The 25,046-nt window shown below is 46.0% G+C and overlaps 2 protein-coding genes across 3 annotated transcripts in view; one reads left to right on the top strand and one right to left on the bottom strand.

Annotated features, from left to right (window-relative positions):
• The window catches only part of DNAI1 (dynein axonemal intermediate chain 1), a 152,813-nt gene extending 131,481 nt beyond the window's left edge, over positions 1-21,332 (bottom strand). The window contains exons 1-5 of the mRNA XM_083702694.1: positions 21,107-21,332; positions 10,090-10,134; positions 3,743-3,841; positions 2,477-2,557; positions 100-226 (exon numbers count right to left, since the gene is read on the bottom strand). Coding sequence (XP_083558820.1) covers positions 100-226; positions 2,477-2,557; positions 3,743-3,841; positions 10,090-10,134; positions 21,107-21,139 — 385 coding nt within the window. The 5' untranslated portion in view covers positions 21,140-21,332. The remainder of the gene's footprint in view (positions 1-99; positions 227-2,476; positions 2,558-3,742; positions 3,842-10,089; positions 10,135-21,106) is intronic.
• A 274-nt stretch (positions 21,333-21,606) lies between these two features.
• FAM219A (family with sequence similarity 219 member A) overlaps positions 21,607-25,046 on the top strand; it is a 66,103-nt gene continuing 62,663 nt past the window's right edge. The window contains exon 1 of one of the 2 annotated variants that reach the window (XM_083702985.1): positions 21,607-21,938. In XM_083702985.1, the coding sequence (XP_083559111.1) occupies positions 21,879-21,938 (60 nt within the window). In that variant the 5' untranslated portion in view covers positions 21,607-21,878. The remainder of the gene's footprint in view (positions 21,939-25,046) is intronic. The other variant, XM_083702984.1, reaches the window with a different exon arrangement.

Below are 25,046 nucleotides of genomic sequence, written 5' to 3'. Positions count from 1 at the left end.
GTTCCCCCACCTACAGGCACACATTTCCTCCGGCGCCCAGAGTAGGTATGGCGGGCGCATGGCTCAATAGCTCACTGTCTGCTGACCCACAAAGCCTACCGATAGTCAGGCTCTGCTTTACGCTCTGCCTCCGACCCTCATCCGAATCTCGGAATATCAGGTTCCCATAGAGAGTGAAGTGCGTGGCCATCTGTTCCACCACACTAGTCTGCTTGTAGGATCTCTCCTATGGAGAAAGAAAAGACCGGCATTGATATGGCGACACACAGCCACGTTTCTCTTTCATTCATAAAAGGGTTTCTGTACCGCTGTTCCATAAATTATCAGAGTGGTGTGCAGTGATGAAACATAAACATCATTAAGTCCCACAAGGAAGTCAACAGAACTCTCCCCCTTCATAGAATCATAGACAACTGCCTAATGCCTGGAGGTAGGGTTGGTGTTTTTGTTTTTTGCCAAAGCTTCTGAGTGTGTGTGTGTGTGTGTGTGTGTGTGTTTTTGTCCAAAGTTTGGCAAATCCCGGACATTTCAGCGATTTCTGCCCGGAAACTGCTTTCAACACCCGATTTCCAGCTACGTCTAGGAAATTCCAGATTTATGGCACCCCTAATCCAACCCCAAGGGACACAGGTGGCGCTGTGGGTTAAACCACAGAGCCAAGGACTTGCCGATCAGCGGTTCGAATCCCCGTGACGGGGTGAGCTCCCATTGCTCTGTCCCTGCTCCTGACAACCTAGCAGTTCAAAAGCACGTCAAAGTGCAAGTAGATAAATAGGTACTGCTCCAGCGGGAAGGTAAACGGCGTCTCCATGTACTGCTCTGGTTCGCCAGAAGAGGCTTAGTCATGCTGGCCACATGACCCAGAAGCTGAACGCCGGCTCCCTCAGCCAATAAAGCGAGATGAGTGCCGCAACCCCAGAGTCAGCCACGACTGAACCTTATGGTCAGGGGTCCCTTTACCTTTACCTTTAGTCCAACGCCAATTTAACGCAAGATTCTCACCCAACATGGGGTTGGGACTCGAATCTACAACCCATCCATTTTTGGCTGGATCTAGTCCCAGCAGGAATGAAGGAGCAACTACTTTTCAATCTAGCTCAGATTACCTCACGTTACCACACCAGAGTAGGAGGGAAAAGCTACAGATCCCAGGAATGTCGCACGAAGCCTGGTCCGTAAAAACGGTCAGTTGCAGGACTATCTAAGGTGAATTCTAGGGTGAAGGTTTTAGTTCATGGGAGTCACCTACCTCACAGGGATGTTGTGAGGATAAAATGGGGAGAGCCACATCCACCACCTAGAGCTCCTTGAAAAAGTGGTGTATAAATCAAATAAATAAATAAATGACTCCAGCGAGCCATTAATCTCCCTAATTTAGCAGAATGCTGTCCCGGATGTGAGAACTGGTGGTTTAACTCATTAATGGGAAAAATATAAGTAGAATAGCAGCTTTCTAGGGTAAGGGGGGGAAATACCATGGAAGCACCCATGGAAGTCAATGGATATTCAAGATTTGTCCTAAAATAATTTGTAAAATCTGAAAATTAAATGTAAATGTTATGCAAAAATAAATCAATAAAGCAAATCCTGTCTTATATAACACATCCCTATTAAAGGCCCACTGAGCTCAATGGATCTTTCTCCCAGGGAAGCACGTATAGGAATGCAGGAACACTGTTTCACTGCATATGTATGAAACCACTTTAAGGCGAAAAGAGGCAGTGTAACAATATTTAAAGTAAGCTCGCTAAATTCAAGCCGATTTGATATGCTATTTTTCTTTTGTTTAAAGCCTTTGCATTCTACCTTTTTAACTTGTAAGAAATTTTCAGGATGGCTTCCAAGGAGAAACTTGAAAACATCATTAAAAGTACAAGGAAATGGGAAAAGCATAAACTCAACAAGATTGGTAGAATATGGAATGTAACATAAAAATGCATGACAAAATCTCAAAAGCAACCCTAAAACCAACCTCACTTATTCATAAAAAATCTGGACAAGCTATCTATCTATCTATCTATCTATCTATCTATCTATCTATCTATCTATCTATCTATCTCTGGCACCTATAATCGTACGAATCAGGGGACAAGAAAACATCCCTGCAGTGTCAACAAAGAGAAGGCTCTCTCTCCTTCTGCTACCCACCAAGCCTCTGTAGCAAGGGCTTCTAGAGAAAGACCTCCAAATATCTCATATTTGGATCATGATATTTTACTTCCAGTTGTATTTGACAGTTGACATGCAATGGCACCAGCTCTCTTTGGTAGGTAACATGCAATGGTATTTTTGTATTTTACAGTTTATGGTATTTTATATGTAGTGCTTGTCCAAGTCAAAGCAGCCAACAGTTGCCAACAAGCATTATGCTCCCAAAATTAAACATCCCAAATGCAAATATCAGGGGTTTTTTTTAAAAAAGCATACATTAGTGCCCACATCTCATATGAATTTCATTGAAGAGTAAATTACTCACTTTAAAACTGTATCTGACAATGTTCTGTGGAGCATGAGGGTTATTGGCTGTCAGGATGCGAGTGATCTCTTCTTTCAATTCCTGCAGAAGGGGAAAAGCTGGCTCAAAACACACATACACCCTTTATAAAGTTAATATTCAGATACATTTGTACCATCCTGTAATTCTTCATGAGCTGTATTGCCACATTGAACTTTTGCTGAGAGCTGCAGGAGACGTCATAAAATGATTTCCCCCCATTAAAAATAATGACAGTACTGATTTGATGTATTTCATGAAAATGTTAGGTTCAAGTGAACATTGCATGGAGAAGGAAGTAACTGAACTTTCTTGATATATTCGGGGAAGGTGTATTATTTTCTTTGGGGGGGGGGAGTAAATGTTATGATTCAATGTTCTTCCATTTTGTGTGCAAAAAATGAGTAATTCCCCTCAGCCAGTCATGCATGCTTCTTGATAAAACAGTTCTCCTTTGTGGGAGAAAACACACAAAGGATAACCTGTGGGACTTATATGACCTCATTTGCAATCAAACAAGCAGAATCCCTTTGGCTTCAAGTTCCACGTTCTTAAGATCTGGAAAAGGAAAGGCTCATTTGTTTGTTGGGTACAATTAAACTAACCCACGGTTCACAACTCGAAGAGCAGCTGGGCAATTTTTTTCACGGGGTTCCAAAATCCATCACAGTTTGGGCTGCTTCCAACAAGGAGGGCCTGTTGCTCAGGGGACATGGGACTAATATGCTCATGGCTTCAATCCCTGTTCCTTCAAGTCTCTTAAGTAGGAGAAATAGGAAAAACTTTTGCATAAGACCTAGAAGAGCTGCTGCTCCCGCCAGTCAGGTTAGAGAAAATATTGAGTTTGGTGGCCCTCCACAAATGGAAGTGTAGCAACAGACACAAAAACATGGAGTACTGGGGAAAGTACTAGTCCAGTGCAGACACCATCAAATGACAATCGAGCTCTGGAGAAAGAAGGGGAAGTCTTCTTTTCCTGGGGGGTTCCCTTGGGGATTCCCCAGCTGACATTAGCACTGCAAATGAATAATAGCTCTCCTATAAGATCACTATGACAATCATTTCTCATTTTTATAGCACTTTCTTAAACCTCTTCTATGCCTCATCCCAGGGGATCATGACTTGCCTGAGCTGGATTTGAGGCTGGGTTCCCACATTCGTTCTCGGGGTTATTATGCACGCACCATAGGGGCCACCAGATTGGCTGGAACGAGACCCTGCAGTGACTCCCCTCCAAAATATACTTACAGCATCTGTCAGCTCCAGCTGGTCTGGGGGCTTGATTAATGTCTTGGCCTGTGCCCATTCATCTGCCCCCCCTTCCACCTCAGCACCGCCTTCGTCATCCTAGAGCAACAGAGTTAAACAACAGGGTGAGGTGGATTCTATCTTGCCAGGGCAGCAACAAATGAACAAATGCCTAATGGAATGGTCTCAGTGATGGGGTGCACATTTTTATTCTTATTTATTTATGATTATTAAAGGTAAAGGTAAAGAGACCCCTGACCATTAGGTCCAGTCGTGGCCAACTCAGGTTGCAGTGCTCATCTCACTTTATTGGCTGAGGGAGCCAGCATACAGCTTCCGGGTCATGTGGCCAGCAAGACTAAGCCGCTTCTGCCGAACCAGAGCAGCACACGGAAACACCGTTTACCTTCCCGCCAGAGCGGTACCTATTTATCTACTTGCACTTTGATGTGCTTTCGAACTGCTAGGTTGGCAGGAGAAGGGACCGAGCAATGGGAGCTCACCCCGTCACGGGGATTCGAACCACCGACCTTCTGATCGGCAAGTCCTAGGCTCTGTGGTTTAACCCACAGCGCCACCCACGTCCCTTATTTATGATTATTACTTTGTCAAAAAAATATAAAAGGAATGTATAAAATGTAAATCATTGTATAAAATTTAAATATAATAACGAATTAAAGAAAGAAAGAAAAAAGAAAGAGAAGAGAAAAGAAAAGAAAAGAACAAATGCCACTGTGGTGTCTTTATGGATTGTTTGCAAAGGAGCAGGCTGGAGGCACCATTCTTTTGTGATTCTGTTCCTACCTGCCTAGGAGATATGGGGTTACCAACATGGTGCCCATGGGCGCAATGGCACCCTTGTGAGCTTCCGCTTCATGACATCCCTCCCCTCCCACAAAGTGCACATTGCTGGAGGAGGAAAGGAGTAAAACTCTTCCCTCTCTTCTCCCTTCAGCAGTAGGTGCTTTTCAACATCCAGACCAGCTCCTGAGTCGCCACTCGGAGCCTTGGAAATCACCCGAGCAGTTGAACGGAAGGAAGGAGGAAGGGAAAGGGACAAGAAGGTGGGAGGGGAAATGGAGTGATCTGGGAGACTGGGTGGAGACAAAACAGAACGACTGGAGGGGCAGAGAAAGCGGAGTGCTGCAGGAGTCAGAGGACAGCAGGAGAGACAATGGAGTGCTGTGGTCACAGATCTATTCTGTGTTTTGCTCTTATCATCTTGTGTACAAATGTGACTCTGGAGAAGGGAAAGAAGCAGAAGGGCCATGACAAAATTTCATGGCAGTGGCGTAGCGTGGGGGGTGCAGGGGGTGCCGGCCGCACCGGGCGCAACATCTGGGGGTTAGGGTTAGGGGGCGCAAATCCACGGGTTAGGGGGTGCAAATTACTTGCCTTGCCCCGGGTGCTGACAACCCACGCTACGCCACTGTTTCATGGACCCTCAAAGGTTGGTGACTCATGGGTTATCTAATTTAATAGTAACAACAAGATCCAGAAGATGATGCTTGGAGTCTATAGTTCAGCTCCATGGCACTGAGGCCGTGGTTTCCACAGTGACCTGTTTCATCACTACCTGTTTATTACAGTCTGCATCAAGCCTCTAGAGATCTGGGATGAAGCGCCACCAGTGACCCCTGCCTCTGTGGGTCCTTTTCATCCAAATCCTGTGAGGAACTGGATATGGCTGGGAATTGGTAGGAGGCTGGCTAAGGCACACGCAACTGCGAAGCAAGATGTTGGACTAGGTGGGCCGTGGTTTTGCTTCTCTTCATCCACTCAAAGCTGGTGATCTCAACAGGGAAATGAGCTTGTCGTTTCGACAACTTGTTTCAGGAAATGCTGCGTTGTGACAGCCTTTATAGCTGCAAGGGCTTGCAGAAATCACCTTCCATATTGTATGTCTAAGCACTGCAGAGGTTTCTGGCTTTTGTCCGATGGGTGTTTCTGAATGCAAAGTTAAGCACCAGGAGCTTGGTTGGAACCGTGTCTATAGAAGGTTGGCCTCAAATGGACAAGAGGAGATGGCAGCAAGGAATAACTTTCTGCTCTGCTGTTTTCTGGTCTGCACATTTTTCTGGATTAGTAACTTCTGCTACATTGGGATTTTGAGCATCTATTTGTTGTCAATTAAAAAGCAACAACCTAATATTTAAGGCATTGTTAAGTGACTTAACATAGACCAAACCCTTTCTGTCTGTCCCATAATATACTGTCATTGGACATTTCAAAATCAGCATTTCCAATCTGGCAGTTCAGGAGGCAAAAGAGCCTGACCAGGTATGGAAAAGAATGTGGGTGGAAGATTTTGAGGGAAGACTTTTGTCCCAAGGGCTGAGGGAGATTTTGTCGTTTGGTGGATAACTTCTAATCAACATCTGTTGACTGAACCCACTTGGATTAGGGTGACTATCAAAGTCACTACCATTCCCATGGATCATTTATTTCCCCCCCCCCATCTTATTTCTCTTTTCTTTTTAATCATCTAGGTTTGAAGAATGACGGTTCCAGCTCCTCTGATCATCTTCTGTCCAATTCCTGAATTAGTCACAATTCAGTGCATATTCCATAGATGATCTCTAGACAGTGGCTCCTCAAAGGCTTCAGAAAATAAAGTAATTTCAAAGTGTCACTTCTGTGAGATGTTTTAAATATGAAGATAGCAGATGTGACACATGTTAAGAACCACGTTCTTCCAAAGCTAGCTGGATGTGCAGCACAGCAAAAGAAACATCTATTCTCTTCTGTAACAAACAGAATAAAATATTTAACTATGGGTCAGGGCACAAGCAGTGCAGATTGTGATTGCCTCCCCTCAAAGTTTCATGAACCATCAAGCTTTTCTCAGACAGATAAGCAGTTTCCAAACACCACTGCCTGGACCTTCAAAAAATGTTATTGTTTACTGCTTGAGTTCCATATAGAGTAGTGTGTTCAGGGTAGGGTGCTTACCCACCAGGCAAAAATATTCCTCTTCTTGGCTAATTAAACTATGGGATTTTAAACTGGGGGGAAGGTTATTGTTTTTGTTCGCTATTGTGTATTTTGTGTTTTTATATCATCATCAACCTTTTATTCGACCGTCAGACAGAAAAAAGTACATTTGTCAATACACAGCTCAACATCCAGGAAGATTTTAGAGCTTAGCCAACACTAAAATGGGCTAAACAATACAGTCAATTATAGTCTTGCGACACTTAAAAGCTAAAAAAAGAAATTTGGCCACCAAGGAAGGTATAGCTCTAGTGACATTATTCAGCAAGTGTAAAACCTGGTTTTCTCCGGGTAGGAAGCTAAATTGACATAGGAGTGGATCTATAAACTTTTGTCTAAGCTCTGCATAAGAAAGGCAAGTCAAGAGAATGTGTTCGGTGGACTCAACCACACCCATGGCACAATGACAGGTTCTCTGGGTGTATGGTACTCCCCTGTACCTTCCCCACAATATCGCAGAGTCAAGGACATTTAATCTAGCCGCTGTAAGAAGTCTGCGGTATTCCACATAGTGGATTTCTGCAAGGTAGGGGGCTGGCATAGTCCGATAAATCTGGTCCCCTAGGAACATCCCTGGTTTTACCTGGGCTATGTCCTCTTGTCTAGCAATGTGTTTTTATATTGTAAGCAGCCCTGTGATCTTCGGGTGAAGGGCGATATAGAAATTTAATTTAATTTGATGATGATAGCACCCCAACCCTGAGATCATCTTTATGATGCTACAGAATTCTCCATATTTTTGCTTAAGAGAAAGTCTCTTTTCTGCCCAATGTCTTCCTTTGCGACTCTCTTAGGAAGCTGGCTGTGCCTCACACACAGTCCAATGGGTGCTAAAGTAACTTTTGCTGAATTGCAGAGTTCCTATGCAACTGACTTGTAAGGTTCTGGCAGGTGTAACCAGACACAACCCAGGACTCAGTCAGGTAATCTTAGGCAGGGAGTTCTGGGCCACTTACTCCCTGATACAAATATCTCCAAGGTCTCTGTACTCTATCTGGCCAACACATGGTACTCAGAGGCAATGCATCACTAGGCTATCCCTTGTCCCTGCCTGCTGTCCCTTCTGCTCCAGGTACTTCCCACTAACTGCTGCTGGGGGGGGGGGGTGTCAGGCCTTGCACACACCTGATGCCCAACACATGGGTCCAATCAGTGTCACTGCATGTGCAGTTCCTGGGAGCTCTTTGTCCCATTGGTAGCAAGAAACCAACTGCAGGAGAAATTAATTTAAATTTATATCCATTACTTGTGTGCAGCACAGAGCCGTTGATTGAAATGAATTCAGGGGCTTGGGGCAATTTCCCCCCTTTGCTCTGAAAGGCTGCCATGAGCTGAATTTCAATATGTCAACCTCCCTTTTCAATCCGTTTTCCTAGGAGCGTCGCTCAGACCTGTGCCCTGTATGAATGCAGCGGATACGGAATCCGGGGTCTAATTGGATCTTCCTATGCATGACTGCTCTCAGCAAGGGTGAATGGAATATTGATCAAAGGAGCGCTCCATTCACTGTCCAGCATGCACACAAAACAGGGGGTGGGTCTCTGGGGAGCGCTCCCTCCAAATACCAAGGAAAAGACTTCAGGGGAGAAAACGGTGACTCCACTTGGGAGCAGCTGCACCGTTATGCATTCTGCTGCCTCCACAGTATCCTTTTTCCTTAACGCAAAGCTGCACACAAATATGCCTAGTAATACGAAAAGCTCTAAAGGCTAATGAACAGATTTTTTTTTAAAAAAAAATAGTTTTAGCATATGCCAGATACCAAGGTAACACCAAGGCCATCTTTAAAAGTTGGGTGTGAAATTCTTATAGATTCTTAGAGCAGATTCTTATAGATAGTGAATTTTAGAGGGAAGACTTTCGGAAGAACTCAAGGTATATCCTTAAAATGGTCAAGAGGCACCGTTTTATACCAGCCTGATCCTTAACCATTGTGCATGGAGAAGGGCGTGCGACTTTCTTTCATAAAAGTTAGAGCATGATAGATATTTCTTTCCAAATTTGAGGTGTTAAAATGGGTAGAATGGAGCTTTTGGTTATCCTCTTTGATGGCCCAATGCAGCGTCTGTCTTCCTATGACCTCAGATGAAAGTCAAGAATGCGCCTCAGTTTTATTTTATTTCGTGTTCAGTTTTTCTTCATTCTTTTTGACAGGGTGGGAGCTGCTCATTTAACTCAGAGCTGGTGAACCTGTGGCTCCACGCCGCCTGCAGTTCCCATTCACCCTAGCAGCGTGGCCGATGGTCTGGGGGGATAGGAGTTTTAATCCATCGACAAAATGGAGAACCACAAGTTCTCCACCCCAGAGTTAGCTAGTTCTCTCTCAGGGTAGAAAGATTTCTTTGTTCCTCTGAAACGGGAATGCTCCAGGAAGAATAAGAGGAAGAAGAAAAATGCCCAGTGCTATTACTCTAGAAAAAGAGGTGCCGGAACTGAGTTCAGGTGAGTTCCAGCTGAAGAAAAGCCCCGAGAATGCCCTTCCTCTTTCCCCCTCCTTGCCTGCAAGGTGTGCCAGCAATCGCTTTTTTCTTCGAAGGATTGAAATTTAGACCATTCATTCACCTTTTGTTTATTATATTTCCTATACATCTTAGGGGAGAAAGCTTGCCTCCTCCCTCATTGTGCATTTCAACAGGATAATAGTTATAGGCAATGTCTTGAAGAAGACTGATGCTCAAAACATGATGGGATTATAATACGTCACCCTGCTTTCAGATACTTTATGTTCTCTCTCAGGGTATATAAAATATTAATCCTGCACCTCTGTGATTTTTCATATTTTCTTTCTTTTTCCAGGCACAGAAGTGGCCAGATCTGTGAAGGATGCTTTGGGCCTATGACTAAGAAGCATGTGAGATGCCTCCCCAGGACACAGCCCCTCTTCCCACCCCTCACCCCTCCCTGGCCCTGCCCCACACTGTCCTCATGTGCTGCCCACTGGCTGAAATCTGATAATGCCTCTGCTGGCTGAACCTTCATCTTGGATGCAGGGTGGAGAGGCATATGTTGTGTGGAGGTGTAAAAGCCTCTGACTTTTGCACGACTGGAATGTCGTTCCTTCCAAACGTAAGAGTCACATCCATGGCTCTGCCCACTTTTGCCTCTTGCAATCTAAAGGTCGCATTCTGAATACACACAGTTATTGTTATTTCCTTTATGAATTTTCATTTAAATCAGTGAGGTCTACTCCCTAGTAAATTCATTCAGGTGCTAGTGCACAAAATAAATTTAATCCAGCTCTCTCCCAAGTCTGCCATTTTAAACACACTCATATTCCAAAACAAACAAACAAAAATCCACTAAGATTGCTGCCCTGAGTTGCAAGAAAATGAATTTAGAATTGAATCTCTTACCCGTCTCCTTATAGTTGATTTGGAAGGTTTAAGTGTAGGCTGGCTCTAGAAAAAAACATAAAGATGGGGTCAAACATGGTCAAATTTTACACAAGGTCCTTTGACGATCAAAGAAGAACTAGGAACAGTTGTCAAGAATGGCTACTTTAGCCAGAGATCCCAGTTTGTTCCACAGAAAATATTCAGAAAAACTTTTCTGTGTCTTTCATTATCTACTGAAACACTTGAATCCATAGTGGTATATGTTTGCTGATAAAAATAAGCAGAATGCGACCAAGAGAACTAGGCATTACAGTCATACCTTGGGTTGTGAACATGATCCGTGCGGGAGGCATTCACAACCCACAGCGCCGCGTCTGCGCACGCACGACACGATTCAGCACTTCTGCACATGTGCGTGACGTCATATTGTGCTTCTGTGCATGCTTGAGCGCCGAAACCTGGAAGTAACCCGTTCCGGTACTTCTGGGTTCGGCGCGGTCCGCAACCTGAAAACACACAACCTGCAGTGTTCGCAACCCGAACTGTATAATTTCAGTTCTGGAAAAGAACAGAAACTTTCAGAGAGGAAAAAAGCTGCCGCACCTCCAGCCTGATAAACCCCACTGTTATTGCCCAGATATACTGTATTTACTCAGATGTAATGCACACCTTTTTGGGGCCACATTACGACATGAAAATTAGGGTGTGCATAAGATTTGATGGCGCATTAACATTTGCCAGCAAATACTTTTTTGGTTTCAAGGTTTTGAAAACTGAGGTGTGTAGTAGATTTGTGTAAATGCGGGAATATGCACATTGAGGACGACAACCCGTGCTTTTTTCCTGGGGGGACGCATACCCCTAAACATTTTGTGAATCTAAGTTTGGCCTCATTGAGGGGCAGTATTGCAATATGAAAGGGACGCGGGTGGCACTGTGGGTTAAACCACAGAGCCTAGGAGTTGCTGATCAGAAGGTCGGCAGTTGGAATCCCCGCGACGGGGTGAGCTCCCGTTGCTCAGTCCCTGCTCCTGCCAACCCGGCGGGAAGGTAAACGGCGTTTCCGTGCGCTGCTGTGGTTCGCCAGAAGCGGCTTAATCATGCTGGCCACATGACCTGGAAGCTGTACACCAGCTCCCTCGGCCAATAAAGCGAGATGAGCGCCACAACCCGAGTTGGCCACGACTGGACCTAATGGTCAGGGGTCCCTTTTACCTTTATTTCAATATGAGTAGGAAAATGAGAGTACCCCTAAGCATTTTTTAAGGGTGGGGAAGCACTGATGGCAACCATCAAGGAGGCCTGATATTTTGGCCCACGAAAGGGTCACATTATAACAATCCACGAGACCAAGCTGCAAAGAATATTCTACAATGATCTGAGTGCCAAATGAAAAAAAAGGCCCTCTGTTCACATGGGGGAGAGAAATGGTCATGATCATTTTCTTCTACAATGAGCCTACTGGATGCTAGTTTAATGGGATTTAGGGAATACAATTGATAAGAGATTTCCAAAGCACAGATTAATTTAGACCCAATTCAACCAGCAAATTGCTAATTTAAAGCATGAAACAAAGCCCGGCTGCCATTAGCCTCCACAGATGAGTCTATAAAAGTATTTATCTGGCAGGAAAGGCATTGACAAGACAATTGGAAGCTAATTGTTTTGGGCAGTTACACATATTTCAATTAACTTGACATAAAATGCAATCAAGTAAATTTCAGTAAATTTGTTTTAACTATATGGGGGAAAGACCCAAAAGCAAAGCTACACATAAGAAGAGAATGGACATGCAGCAAAAGGCAATTCAGCCCTAAATCTCTGGTCTGATTCACATCTCACAAACACCAAATGAAATGGCAAACTTGTACCTGGACTGTACCAATTCAGATTACAGGTGGGGGGGGCACTTAATTTTAAACCCTGCCATATAAAACCATACCTGCTCTTCAAATTCTCTTTCTTTTTCTTCCTTTGCATCCCTTATTGTCTGCTTGCATTTCTTTTGCAAAAGTTTGTCTTTTTGTTCTCATTTGAACAAGCACTTTCTGAAATAACTCTTCATCCCTCCAAACATTTAAAGCATATCGCTTCCCCAAAGAGTCCTGGGAGCTATAATTTGTTAAGGCTGCTGCAGATCGTAGCTGTGTGAGAGAGCTGAACTGTGTATTATTTATTAAATTGATATCCTGCCCTTCCAATGAAAAGAGGCCACGGCAGTTAACAACAAGACACCCCTGGTATAGTGTGTAGGTAAAGGTAAAGGGACCCCTGACCATTAGGTCCAGTCGTGGCCGACTCTGGGGTTGCGGCGCTCATCTCGCTTTATTGGCCGAGGAAGCCAGCGTACAGCTTTCGGGTCATGTGGCCAGCATGACTAAGCTGCTTCTGGCGAACCACAGCAGCGCGCGGAAACGCCGTTTACCTTCCCGCCAGAGCGGTACCTATTTATCTACTTGCACTGGTGTGCTTTCAAACTGCTAGGTTGGCAGGAGCAGGGACCAAGCAACAGGAGCTCACCCTGTGGCGGGGATTTTAACCACCGACCTTCTGATCGGCAAGTCCTAGGCTCTGTGGTTTAACCCACAGCGCCACCCTCATCCCTGTATGTATGTGTATGTAGCCATACTCTAAAGTGGTACAACTCAGGTACAGGTTTACAGCTTCTTCTGCTGTTTTGTGCAAACTGTATCTCTTTCTCATGATGAGCAATCAAGGGGCTGAGTAATTTTAGTGTTAGATGGTCAGAAACTGTTTCATGACATGCTGGCATTTAAAAGAAGAAAGAATTCAATTTTACTCCACCCAAAATTCAAATCATAAGGAAAGTTTACACAAGGTTTCTTGAGCTCACAGGGCCCCTCATCACTTTGCTTAGGTGCTGGGAGTTGGCCCCCTATCCCTGTTGCTCATCCCCAGTGCCCCAAAGAGGCTCATTCATGCAATGCAACAACCACAAAACGGCAAAGGTCACATGTAGACTGCAGCATAGAATTCAAAAAGCCATGGTTTCCCGTTCCATTTGCCTGGAACCAGTGCAAACCGATGCAGCAGAGCTTTCCAAACTTTTCATGTTGGTGACAGACTTTTTGGACATGCATCATTTCCTGACACAGTAATTCAGTTTTACTAGCAAACCGGAGATGATAAACTAACCCCTTTCTAGCCCCAGGAGGAGTGTTCACATGACACACCTACACACTGCAGCCAACACACTAATGTGTCGCCACACACAGTTTGGAAAGCTCTGCCATGCAGGCAGAAAGCTTGCCTCATATTAAATATATCTGTGTTTGCTGAGGCACCAGCCTTGGCTAAAGCCAGGGATAGGATGCGGCCATTAAACATGAAATATGTTCTCTTTGGGCTTGAAGACACCTAGAGGTGATCCTGAAACCTTTTAAATCCTGAGCGCTCTCCCTGAAGTATACTGAAGTCAAAAGAAGTAATTTCAGAGCCGCAGCCAACAAAGCTATACATCCTGCGATCTTCTTGGACTTCCATCTTGAAAGAAAGCGCTCCTCAGGACATATAAATGTCAGCTGCTTGAAACCCAGCGAAGTTGCATGCTTCGTCCCGTTCATTTCATCTGTTTATATTTATAACTTGTTTTATTTGCAAAGGCTTGGAGAAGATAACAGCAGTTGCAGCAGGGAATATGGCAATCCATAAAATATGCATAATGTTGTAACATAAAGCATTACTTATAGTTTTGAGAGATAAAGAACGTGTCCCTAAAAGCATACTTTTCAGAATATACTGCCAAGTTTTACTTGTTAGCTAATTATAGGTTCTGAATAAATAATATATTAGCATCGCTCTCTATACCAAAATGCCTTGAACAGAGGCTTAGGGACAATAAAGCCTCTGGGAGTTACAGCTGAGAGCGGCTCTTATGTCAAGAAAGGTTGGGCAGAACGAGTGGCCTCTGGGATGCTCAGAACCATTGTCATCCTCTGTTTATTATGGTCAACAGGCCAGAAATAAACCATGCGGTAAACCAAAATCTTAAATACAGGACAAATACAGAAGAAGTAACACCGCAAAAGCAGCTCCAATAAAACCAGAGAATCCAGAGAGTGGCAGAGCAGTACCTAGGACAAAAAGAGGCAGCTGCTTCCAAGAGAAAAATGGGAAGGAGTGAAAGGTGAAATACAGATGGCTCAGTTCAGATCCGAGCTCAGCCAACCAAGCTGCTGCTCCTTCTAAAAAGAGAGAGATGAATAACTTAGCTTAGTCTAAGGCTAATTTGGACCTGGTCACACTTGCAGTGGCACTACTGAGAATGCGATGCAATCCAAACACCTACTCCAATCTCTGTGAGCCTCCCGAGCCCACATCCATGCACCCTGTAGCTTGCTCCAAACTATCGGCATGTATAGGGTCGCAAGGCCAGCTGGCTAGCCTCAGCTGGGTTGTCTCCTTCCAGCCGTCCCGCTGCAAAGACCCATCAACCTCTGCTCCAATGTAAATCAGCGACCCAGGCTTCAAAGCCAGGCACGCTATATCAGCAGAGCAAACTGTGCACCCAGAATAGGCGAGAGGCTTTCAGAAGCATACTCAACTATGGATTTATTAATCATAAATCAGGACAAAGAAACATGTTGTCTCTCTCTTTGTCTTCTCAGAGAGACAGAGAAAAGCAAAAGCTATACACACAACGGAAGTTCCCAGCAAGCCGTGCTGGTATGTAAACAGACATGTGACATGCAACAGTTCCATGTCTGAAACTAAAGGTGGAATGGAATTTTCCAACACAAACACCTTTCCCATTTATCTGGCTTTGTGGTAGAGGCAGCAGGGAATTCTGGTGGTTTTATAGAAGCAGCAGTGGCAGCTGGAGGGCCTCACCCACCTTCCACTCTGCTACCAGCCGGAACAGTGCTGTGGCAGCATACCTGGTGCCAGAGACAGCGGGAACTGCAGCTTCCCAGGCCACCAGCTGGATCATTACACAGACCCCAATATTTCTGGAAACTATGGAGCTAAAGGCCATATGGTTTCCAGGACACGATGTCCATGCAGAAGAGTTAAAATGCCCCAGGAAAACTACATTTCCCAGGGAAGGGCCAATTCCAGTTTTGTGGGGGCCCTGGGCAACCCCCTCTATCCCTCCCCTATTACCAGGTCCTTTCTCCTTCTCTCTTACATGTCATTAGGCCCTCGTTTTTCCTGCTCTTTTCTTTCCCAAAGTTTGAGCTGGTTCTGGGTGGGCCTATTGGGTGGCCCAGCAGTCATGATGGGGTGATGGGGTGAATGGTGGAGGTGGGAATGGGATGGGCCAGCAACAAGGCAGGGTGCGGCTGAAAGGAGTACTGGTTGGTAGCCATTTGAGTTCCCCTGCAATCAGCACAAAGTGTTGCTCCAGAATGATGCTACAGGGTGGGGGGAAAGGGTATATATATATAGGGGGGGTCAACCCAATGCAATATCCCTGGGACACTTCCATGGCAGCATTCCAACAGTTGCCAGAGTAAGTTGGAGAGAACTCCCTACTGGCAACACGGAATGAAAAACCAAGCACTGTTTTTACCAATGAGGCAGAGGAAGAATGTGTGTCTGAGCCTTCTTAGGAACCTTCTGCAACCAACTAGGCTCAAAAGTCCTGCTCTGTCATCACCAAATGCAATGGACTGTATTTGGGGCTACCTTTCAAGGTGACCTGGAAACTACAACTAATTCAGAATGTGGCAGCTAGACTGGTGACTGGGAGCGGCCACCGAAACCACCTAACACCGGTCTTGAAAGACCTACATTGGCTCCCAGTATGTTTCCAAGCACAATTCAAAGTGTTGGTGCTGACCTTTAAAGCCCTAAACAGCCTCGGTCCAGTATATCTGAAGGTGCATCTCCACCCTCACCATTCTACCCAGACACTGAGGTCCAGTGCTGAGGGCCTTCTGGCGGTTCCCTCACTGCAAGAAGCCAAGTTACAGGGAACCAGGCAGAGGGTCTTCTCGGTAGTGGCACCCGCCCTGTGGAATGCTCTCCCACCAGATATCAAAGAGAACCACAACTAGCAGACTTTTAGAAGACATCTGAAGGCAGCCCTGTTTAGGGAAGCTTTTAATGTTTGATGCATTACTGTATTTTAATATTTTGTTGAAAGCCACCCAGAGTGGCTGGGGAAGCCCAGCCAGATGGGCGGGGTATAAATAATAAATTATTATATTATTATATTAAATCAGAAGCAGCAATTTGCATTTTATTTCTTTGATGACGTGTCTATATTATTTTCTGCTTTTAATCAATAAACTACATTTCTTAAGGAAATCATGTCTGGGGGAGGGGAATTCTGACAGGCTTAAACTCCATGTAAGTGTTTCATGGGCCTTCTCTCCGGTGAGCCCCAGGCTGTAGAATGACCTCCCCCATGGTGTGTTCTGCATCCTCACTGCACGTTAAGGCCACCTCTTCAGTTAGGCCTTTGGGTGAGAGGTTGTCTTCCCTCCTTCTGAATTGCTGTTCTGAGCTGCTGATTTATTTTTTGTCACGAGTTGTTTTCCTGTTTTATTTTTGTGGTTTAAATGCAAATTGGTTTAACTGTGATATGTTTGCAAATCACCCTAGGACCATAAAGGGTCTTCATGCAGGTGTGTAACTGAGCCACTGGTTTCAAATAAGAGTGTTGCAATTGCCACTGCTATGTCAGTATGCACATGGGTCAGGAGCAATACCAGCTCCAGGTTCTTCCATTCCACACCATTTCAGAACTGGGTATTGCAACTTGCAATCCCTTCATCCCACCTCATGTTCTGTCAGAGCAGTGGTGGCAGTAGAGAATGCAGATTCAATCTTAGACTCATCCTGCCTGATAACAGCACTTTATCTTTCTGTCCTTATTGCTGCGTCTTTGGAAAAAGCAAAGGCTGATGTGTACTTAAACCCGGCAGGTAGCCCATTTCCTAATCCTGTTTTAAATTTCAGCAAGCCTACACATACCAGTGAAAGGCTACTATAACAAGCAGAAGAAATGCAGTTCTTAGGGTTCCCTGCAGCGGCTACTAGCAGAGCAGCTAAATCACCCCTATTCACCAGTGTGCTTAAATCTGCTGCCTGAGACACACAGAGCTGCCATTGAACTTTTGGAAGATAGTTTTATAAACCTCTAGAAATAGCAAGCATCTCTGTAACCACCTGCTGGGTTATGACTATAGTCTTGGGAGACTGCTCACATTTTCTGCAAAACTTCCTTGCAACACTTTGCCTTATGTTTCACAGATATGATTCATACACCATTGAATCAAAGTTTGTCTGAGTCATTAGTTTTCATGGTCCCAAAACCAATCACCCAGGGTTGTTTGAAAGGCACCATTCATTTGACAATGCGCAGCATCAACAAACCGATCTAAATTGATGCTTTACTGTATGTTCAAGCGAATGTGACTTTTGGCAGATGAACCATTAGAGCAGTTGAATGTATTATTTGAGGTCATTCCAGAAATTCTTCTTGCCTTCAGTTTTGCTGGGGCAGACATAAAAGGACTGCCAGGCAATCCAGTACATTAGAGCAAGAGAAAACCAAAGGTTTCTTTGGATGATGCAAGTCCTTTGAGAAATATGTACTGTGCAGCATTCCATATCTCAGCCTGCAGGGTCTCCTCGGAGCTGTCCAGGATTCTGATCTGCCAATCAAGGACCCTGGTCAGCTCCTTGTGCGCCTTACAGGCTGAACTACAGTTGTTCTCAGCAAAAGACCAGCCAGAAGCTGTCCTTTCCTGATGGCTCTGCCCCCTGGAAGAGCTGTCTGCAAACCTTAAAGGGCCTGTAGCTGATTCTGGAGTCACATACTCCTACGTGACTTTGAAGCAGGAGATATAAGGTATAAGGCAGTCATCCCCAGACCAGGAAGGTATAGTAGAGCAGGTGTTGAGGCCTTCCCTCTTTGGAGTGGGGTGACCAGTGAGTTGTCCAAATCTGAGTCTACCTTGGGGCAACAGCAAACCCAGATGCACTGCAATTGATAATAGAGAATTGTTGTGCTATATAATGATAGAGAATATTACACGGTCGTTGCACGCACACTTCCACACCTGCAACTACTGAATAAAACTGTAAGTGAAGTAAAGGTAAAGGTAAAGGTACCCCTGCCCGTACGGGCCAGTCTTGCCAGACTCTGGGGTTGGTGCGCCCATCTCACTCAAGAGGCCGGGGGCCAGCGCTGTCCGGAGACACTTCCGGGTCACGTGGCCAGCGTGACATTGCTGCTCTGGCCAGAGCCAGAGCCGCACACGGAAACGCCGTTTACCTTCCCGCTGGTAAGCGGTCCCTATTTATCTACTTGCACCAAGGGGTGCTTTCGAACTGCTAGGTTGGCAGGCGGTAAGTGAAGTACATGTACGCTAATCCAACACTCAAGAGACAAAATATTTTTGTTGTTGGAAAAACAGAATACAAATATTAAATCAAATCAAAACCTGGGGAGCAGGGTGAGCATACACACAGGTCACTAGGGTGAGGTGGGTTGCATTTCCATCTAAATTTAGTTACGTCTAAATGTATCTCTCTATAGTTAGCCAGTGCAGCAGAGTGGTTAGACTGCCAAACTAAGACTTGGGCGAGACTAGGGCTCAAATCCATGAAGCTCTCTGGGTGGCCTTGAGGTATAGCATCTGCTTCTCTCAGACTAACGTACCTCACAGGGTTGCTGTTTTGGGGTTTAAGTGAAGGAGAGGGATAAATACACATGACAGTTTGAGCTTCTTGGAGGAAAAGGTGAGATATACAGTGGAACCTCTGGATGTGAACGGGATCCGTTCCGGAGCCCCATTCACATCCTGAAGCGAACGCAACCCGCCTCCGCGTGCCTGCGCGGGTCACGACTCGCTGCTTCCGCACATGCACGGGATGTCATTTTTACCATCTATGCATGTGCGAGCAGCGAAACCCGAAAGTAACACACTGTTACATCTGGGTCGCTGTGGAGCACAACCCAAAAATACTCATCCTGAAGCTACTTCAACCCGAGGTAAGTGCAACGAATAAATAAATAATAAATGCACATAATAGGTGCCCATTTTATGCAGATCAGCATAACTTTTTGTCCCTTTTTAAATGACACCCCTCCCCTTTAAGAGGCTACCCTGGCCATGGGCTGTCCCCTTCATGAGAGGATGAGGAACAACACAGGATGGAGGTGCTGCTGATGTTCCTCTCACGCGTATCCTTGAGGGAAAAGGTGGAAAGGGTGCATGTGGGAACCTTAAGTGCTGTAAGAGGCAAATCACCATATCTATGACCTTTTATCAGCTGGCAAAATATTAGTAGTCTGTAAGTGGCGCAGTTGTTGTGCTGACTCACAAAATGTGATTTTTCTCAAGGAAACTCATACCGCTGTCAAGCCAGGTGTCTACCATTCTATAATTATGCTGCTGGTTTTCCCTGCCTAAGTGCCTAAGTGTAGATGTTTGTCCCTATTGAAATTTATTTTGTTAGTTTGGGCCCAGTTCTCCAATCTATTAAAGTCATCTTGAATCCCGTTGCTGTCTTCTGCAGCCTTAGCTACCCCCACCCCCAGTTTGGTATCATCTGTAGATTGGATACACGTCCCCTTAATTTTTTCATCAAAGTCTTTTTATACATTGAACAACAACAGGCCCAGGACAGAACCCTGAAGCACCTCTGTTGTAACTTTCCCCCAGGATGATGAGAAACCAGTGACAAATCCACCCTACCGTTACCTCATCCCATGAGAAGTCCAGAGGGCACGAAACAAGAACGGGCCTTTTCTATGGTGGCTCCTTGCTTGCGGGATGCTCTCCCCAAAGAGGCTTGCCAAGCACCTTCATTACATATCTTTAGGTATCAGGCAAAAAACATTCCTCTTCTCCCAGGCGTCAGCTAATTAAGCAATCTCTGGCCTTTTAAACTGTGGGGGGGGTATTGTTTTTGTTTCTCATTATGGAATGTATTTTTTGCATTTTTATATTGCAAATCACCCTGTGAGCCTTAGATGAAAGGCAAAAATTTAAATAATAGATGAAATAATAGAAATGGAATAAATTAACAACAACAACACAGATCTCCAAGTGTCCCTATTTCCCAGGGACATCCCTGATTTAGAGAAGACATCCTGGTTTCTGAATTGATCCTGGGATGTCCCAATCTTTCTTAAAGGTAAAGGGACCCCTGACCATTAGGACTAGTCACAGACGACTCTGGGGTTGCGGCGCTCATCTCGATTTATTGGCCATGGGAGCCAGCATACAGCGTCCAGGTCATGTGGCCAGCATGACTAAGCCGCTTCTGGCGAACCAGAGCAGCACATGGAAACGCCGTTTACCTTCCCCCCAGAGTGGTACCTATTTATCTACTTGCACTTTGACGTGCTTTCGAACTGCTAGGTTGGCAGGAGCAGGGACTGAGCAATGGGAGCTCACCCTGTCACGGGAATTCGAACCGCCGACCTTCTGATCGGCAAGTCCTAGGCTCTGTGGTTTAACCCACAGCGCCACCTGTGTCCCTTAAGGAAGTCAGATGAGCCTCAACCAGAGCCAGGGCCTTTTCAACTCTGGCCCCGGCCTTGTAGAACGCTCTGTCTCATGAGACCAGGGCCCTGCAGGATCTGATTTCTTTCCGCAGGGCCTGTAAGACAGAGCCTTTGGCTTGAAGCCAATTTGATTCCCTCCCCCTCTTTCTTTTTTTCTTTTCCTTTCTCCTCCTGCGATGAGGTTTCAATATTTTAATGTTGTATTTTAATTTTGTTTTTAAGTTGTATTCATTCAATTTGTTTTTACTATTGCTTGTTAGCCGCCCTGAGCCTGGCCTTGGCGGGGGAGGGCGGGGTATAAATAAAAATTATTATTCTTAAAATATTTAATATTATTATGATTAAATACAATAATGTTTAATTCTGTTTTTATATATGTTGGAAGCTGCCCAGAGCAAAATTATCAGTGTAAAATGGGACATCCCTATTTTCATTGGAGAGTATGACAACAACAACAAGAACAACAAAACAACAACAATCACAGGGGGGTCGTGGGGAAATCACCTGGTGACGTCACGCCCGACCCCCCTCCTTCCCTTTTCTAACCTGCCTGCGCTTGACATGCTCTTTCGGGGGCATCTCTGCGGCTCTCCTCCCTCCGCGTCAATGGCCGGCGGTGGTCCCCCGACTCTCTTCCTTCACTATTTCAAATCCTCCTCTCTTTCTTTTCACGCCCGGCTTGTGTCGGCCAGCTGCCGGAAGTTGATCTCGGCATCCATGGCAACCAAACGGAAGTGGCTTCCATCGCCGCCGCTGCTCCTTTCGCCCACAGAGATTGACGAGAAGGCGCGCCCGCCTGAGATTGGCCGCGTCCACCGCCCGTCTACCCACCGTCCGGGAGTTGGAAGGTCAAAGAGCCAATGGGCGGAGAGAAGGACTCCTGAGGAGGGCGGGATCCAGCCCGAGGGAGAGCGAGCGCCGCTCCGTCACGCAGCCCCGCCCCTCTGATGAATATGCAGATGTAGTGGGCGGGGCGCGTGACGGGGCTGCCGGAGAGCCTCCAGGGACCGGAGCGGCGCTCCCCCCCTCCCACCCGACTTCGCGCGTGCGCACTGAGAGGGCGGAGTCACCGCGGGCGGCTGTGGAGGGTTTTTCTGAGGCGCGTCTCCTTCTCCTTTCCTCGCCAGGAGCATCTCTGAGGGGATGAGGCAGGCGGCGGCGGCAGTGGCGGAGGGCGAGCCCCAGCGACACTGAGGCGGCGGCGGCGGCTGGGCCTCCTCCTCTCCCTCCTCCTTCGTCGTCCTCTTCCAGCTGCCGGTTCTCGCCCGCCCTCCGCCCGCTCGGCCTTCCCGGCCCGGCTCCCTCTCCCGCCGGCACCATGATGGAGGAGATCGACCGCTTCCAAGTGCCCGCCGTGAGAGCCGAGATGCAGCCGCTGGTGAGTCCCCTCAGGAGCCCCCGCCGTTGAGAATAATGGGGGGAGGGGGGCTAACTGGCCTCTTTCCAACCCCCCCTCAGCATCATCTCTCTGAGGGGGGGGGGACATGACCACACGCACCTGCTGCTCTTTCTCTCCCCATTATTATTATTAATAACATTATTCCCGCAGGACTCAGGGCGGTTCAATATGAGAAATATTTTTTGGGGGGGAGAATAGGGTGCGAGAAGCCCTTTAAGCCCCCTCCCCCCCGCGGTGGGAGGAAGGGGCTCCTCACCCCCCACCCTTAAGGGGTCTCGGGGTTGCGCGGCCGCACCTCTGCGGCAGGCTCGGCCCCGGCCTTGGCGGGGGGGGGGTGGATGGATGGATGGAGGGGAGACGCCCTTCCAGGCCTCCTTCGCAAAGGACACGGCTGGGGGGGGGAGGAGAAAGTGATCAGGGAAAATAGGCGGGAGGGGAGAAGATCGTTTATGGGCGGGGGGGGGGTGTATCTCCAGCCGCACGCAGCAAACCCCCCCAAAAAAATATATAGTCACAAAGTGTATTTTTCCTCTTCCTGCCTTGGACACTGGTGGAGAAACATCCTTTCCCCGTTGCTTTTACTTGGCCAGGATTTGAACTGAGGTCTCTCCTCTGTGGCCCCTCCTCTCCTCCGGCTCCCCCCCCCCTTCAAAAGGAAGTTTTGAGAAGCTGACACCCCACTGCGTTTTTTGATGGTGGGGTGATTGACCTGCCTTTGATCCTACCAACCCGCCCCCCAAAAAATGCACAGGTGAGAAGTATGGCATAAGGGGAGCTGTAGTCCCAAAGGTCTCTGGTGACGCTTTCTTCAGGAGTGTGTGTGGGTTTTTTTTTGGGGGGGGTGTTTTATGGTTTTCCGTGAGACTGTTATGAAACATTGCTTAGAGATTTCACTCCAGTGGATGTTAGGATCCCAATGAAGCCTTGAGAGCCCAGTGCCCATCTCAGGAGCGCAAGGTCAGGGTCAAGGCAATTTTATTCTTAAAAGATCAACAGAGGCAGAAATCCAAAACGGATATTTTTCTCAGGATACAAAGGAAATCTTGTCCTTGAGCAGTGGTGAGACTGGTCTCACTTTAAGGGACATTGCTGTGCTGGCAGAAGGAGGAACAACATCTGCCTGTGCTAAGGTTTCTCAAACCCCTCCGTGGAAGGAAAGGGGGCCAGGAAGCCCCTTTTGCTATCAACTACTCTTTCCGTTGCAGGGAAGCTGCTTACCCTCTGATTGCTCAGCTGTTTCTTCTCTGCAGCTCTGCTTACTCTCCCTTTTCCTGAAGGATCCCCCACCTTAGCTTGTTCTCTTAGGTATGGCATGATGATCTCGTGCTCTAGGGATCTGATTGCTCCAGGCCCCTTTCATCAAGAGGCTTATGGAAGCCTCTCTTGCTACTGGCAGGCACGGAAGGGACCGGAACATGACTGGATGTTTTGGGTCCATGTCTGGCTGGCTTGATGACGTAATCCTTTTGTAAGCATGTAGGGGAGAGGGATAAATATTGCATGTCGGTAGCATCTACTGGCAGCAAGAGAAAGAACAGATTTGTTACCATTTGACTGTACCTTCGTGCTCAAATCTGTGTTTAGAATCTTTGCATGCTGAGAATCACTACTGGTCATTTTTGCTTTCAAGAGAATAGCCTTGCTGCATGACCAGAGTTGGAATAGGAGGGAAAGGTTGCTGTTTCGAAGCCTGGGTTCCTTGCGAGATGTGATGGGTTAAATTAGAAGCGTAGGGTTGCTGTCCCTCAAAATGGTTCTGAAAGAGGCTTAGGCAAACAGTTTTCAGAGATGCTGCCTCCCGCCCAAGGATTCCATATGTAGAGCAACTTCTGTGCACCTCCCAATCAGGGGTTGACTCCCTTATTGTGTGGGTGATAAAATGTCACCACCATGTCATGGAGTTCATTTTACAGAAGGTGAAAATTGGTTTCTTTGCATTCCTTCTCCTTTCTCACTGACTGCTCCATATAGTGATTATCAGTCTTCTTGCTTCACACACTCCCTGACACACACGCACGTTTCTGATTCCTACTGATTTGTATATGCTTCTTAAACCCAAGCCATTCACATTGTTTACATTATATTTTAAATTACTACAAGGCCGTGTGCTGCTGCTTCCGGGCACCTGCAGTACTTCCAACCATTTTGTTCCATCCTCTACACTCACTTTCTCTTTCTGCGTGTACATACATCATTAGTAAGAGATTCTATCCCATTTTCCAATCAAGGGCTCTTTGTCATCTCTCAGATAGCTTGTAAACACTAATTTGATACAGAGAGAGAAGCTAATGGCCTATTGGGTTTGGATTTCCTATATTGTTGTTTAAAACACAGCTCATAGTAGTCATTTGAATATTAAGGAATCCCTCTGAGTGTCTCCTGCTTTCTCATCATTAATCATTAATCTGAACACGTGTCTTCGTTGGCAAGCCTTCTGTGCTCCTGTTTGGATGTAACTTTCTTCCCCTTTTCAGTTATACTGTGTTGTTTTCCTCTGCAATGTTAAATGCTAAATGGAGATTTGACTTCTTTTGGCCTGCATTAGTCTTATGAAGTTCTTCTAGTAGTTTAAATTTTTTGTCTATTTACTGACCAGCCTTTAATTGTAGAGGAATCCTTTAATTGGTTATTCTGGCAGGCTCATCCTTTGCTCAGATGTTTAACTTCCCATACAGTACCTGGTATCACCATAACAGGTAAAGGTGGTCTGTAATGTCTTGGCAGTTCAAATACTTAAAGCATCAGGGTATGTTTCACTCTCTGATCTTGAAGACTCATGATTGTGAACTGAGTGGTGCAATAACAGTTCAGCAAAATGTCCCATTAACTGGAGCCGTACAGATCGAGCGCCCTGAAGCACTGTGTCTATTTCCCCTTCTCAGTTAACCATATGCAGTTCCTCATCCTTGCAAAAATCTGCTTATTCACGAAAATAGTGGCAAAAGTGTTGCTTAAACATGAATTTTAGTTTGAGATTGTATTATGAAAATGTTATGGCTTGAATTATTCAGTTGGCATTATTTGAGGGGGAAACCAGCTTACTGGTTCAACGTCAGAGACCTTGCTATACATTGCACCACTTTGAGA

The sequence above is a fragment of the Podarcis gaigeae genome (genome assembly GCF_964106915.1).
Source record: "Podarcis gaigeae genome assembly, chromosome: 11".
NCBI classification, from domain to species: domain Eukaryota; kingdom Metazoa; phylum Chordata; class Lepidosauria; order Squamata; family Lacertidae; genus Podarcis; species Podarcis gaigeae.
This window is presented reverse-complemented; position numbering and strand designations above follow the sequence as displayed.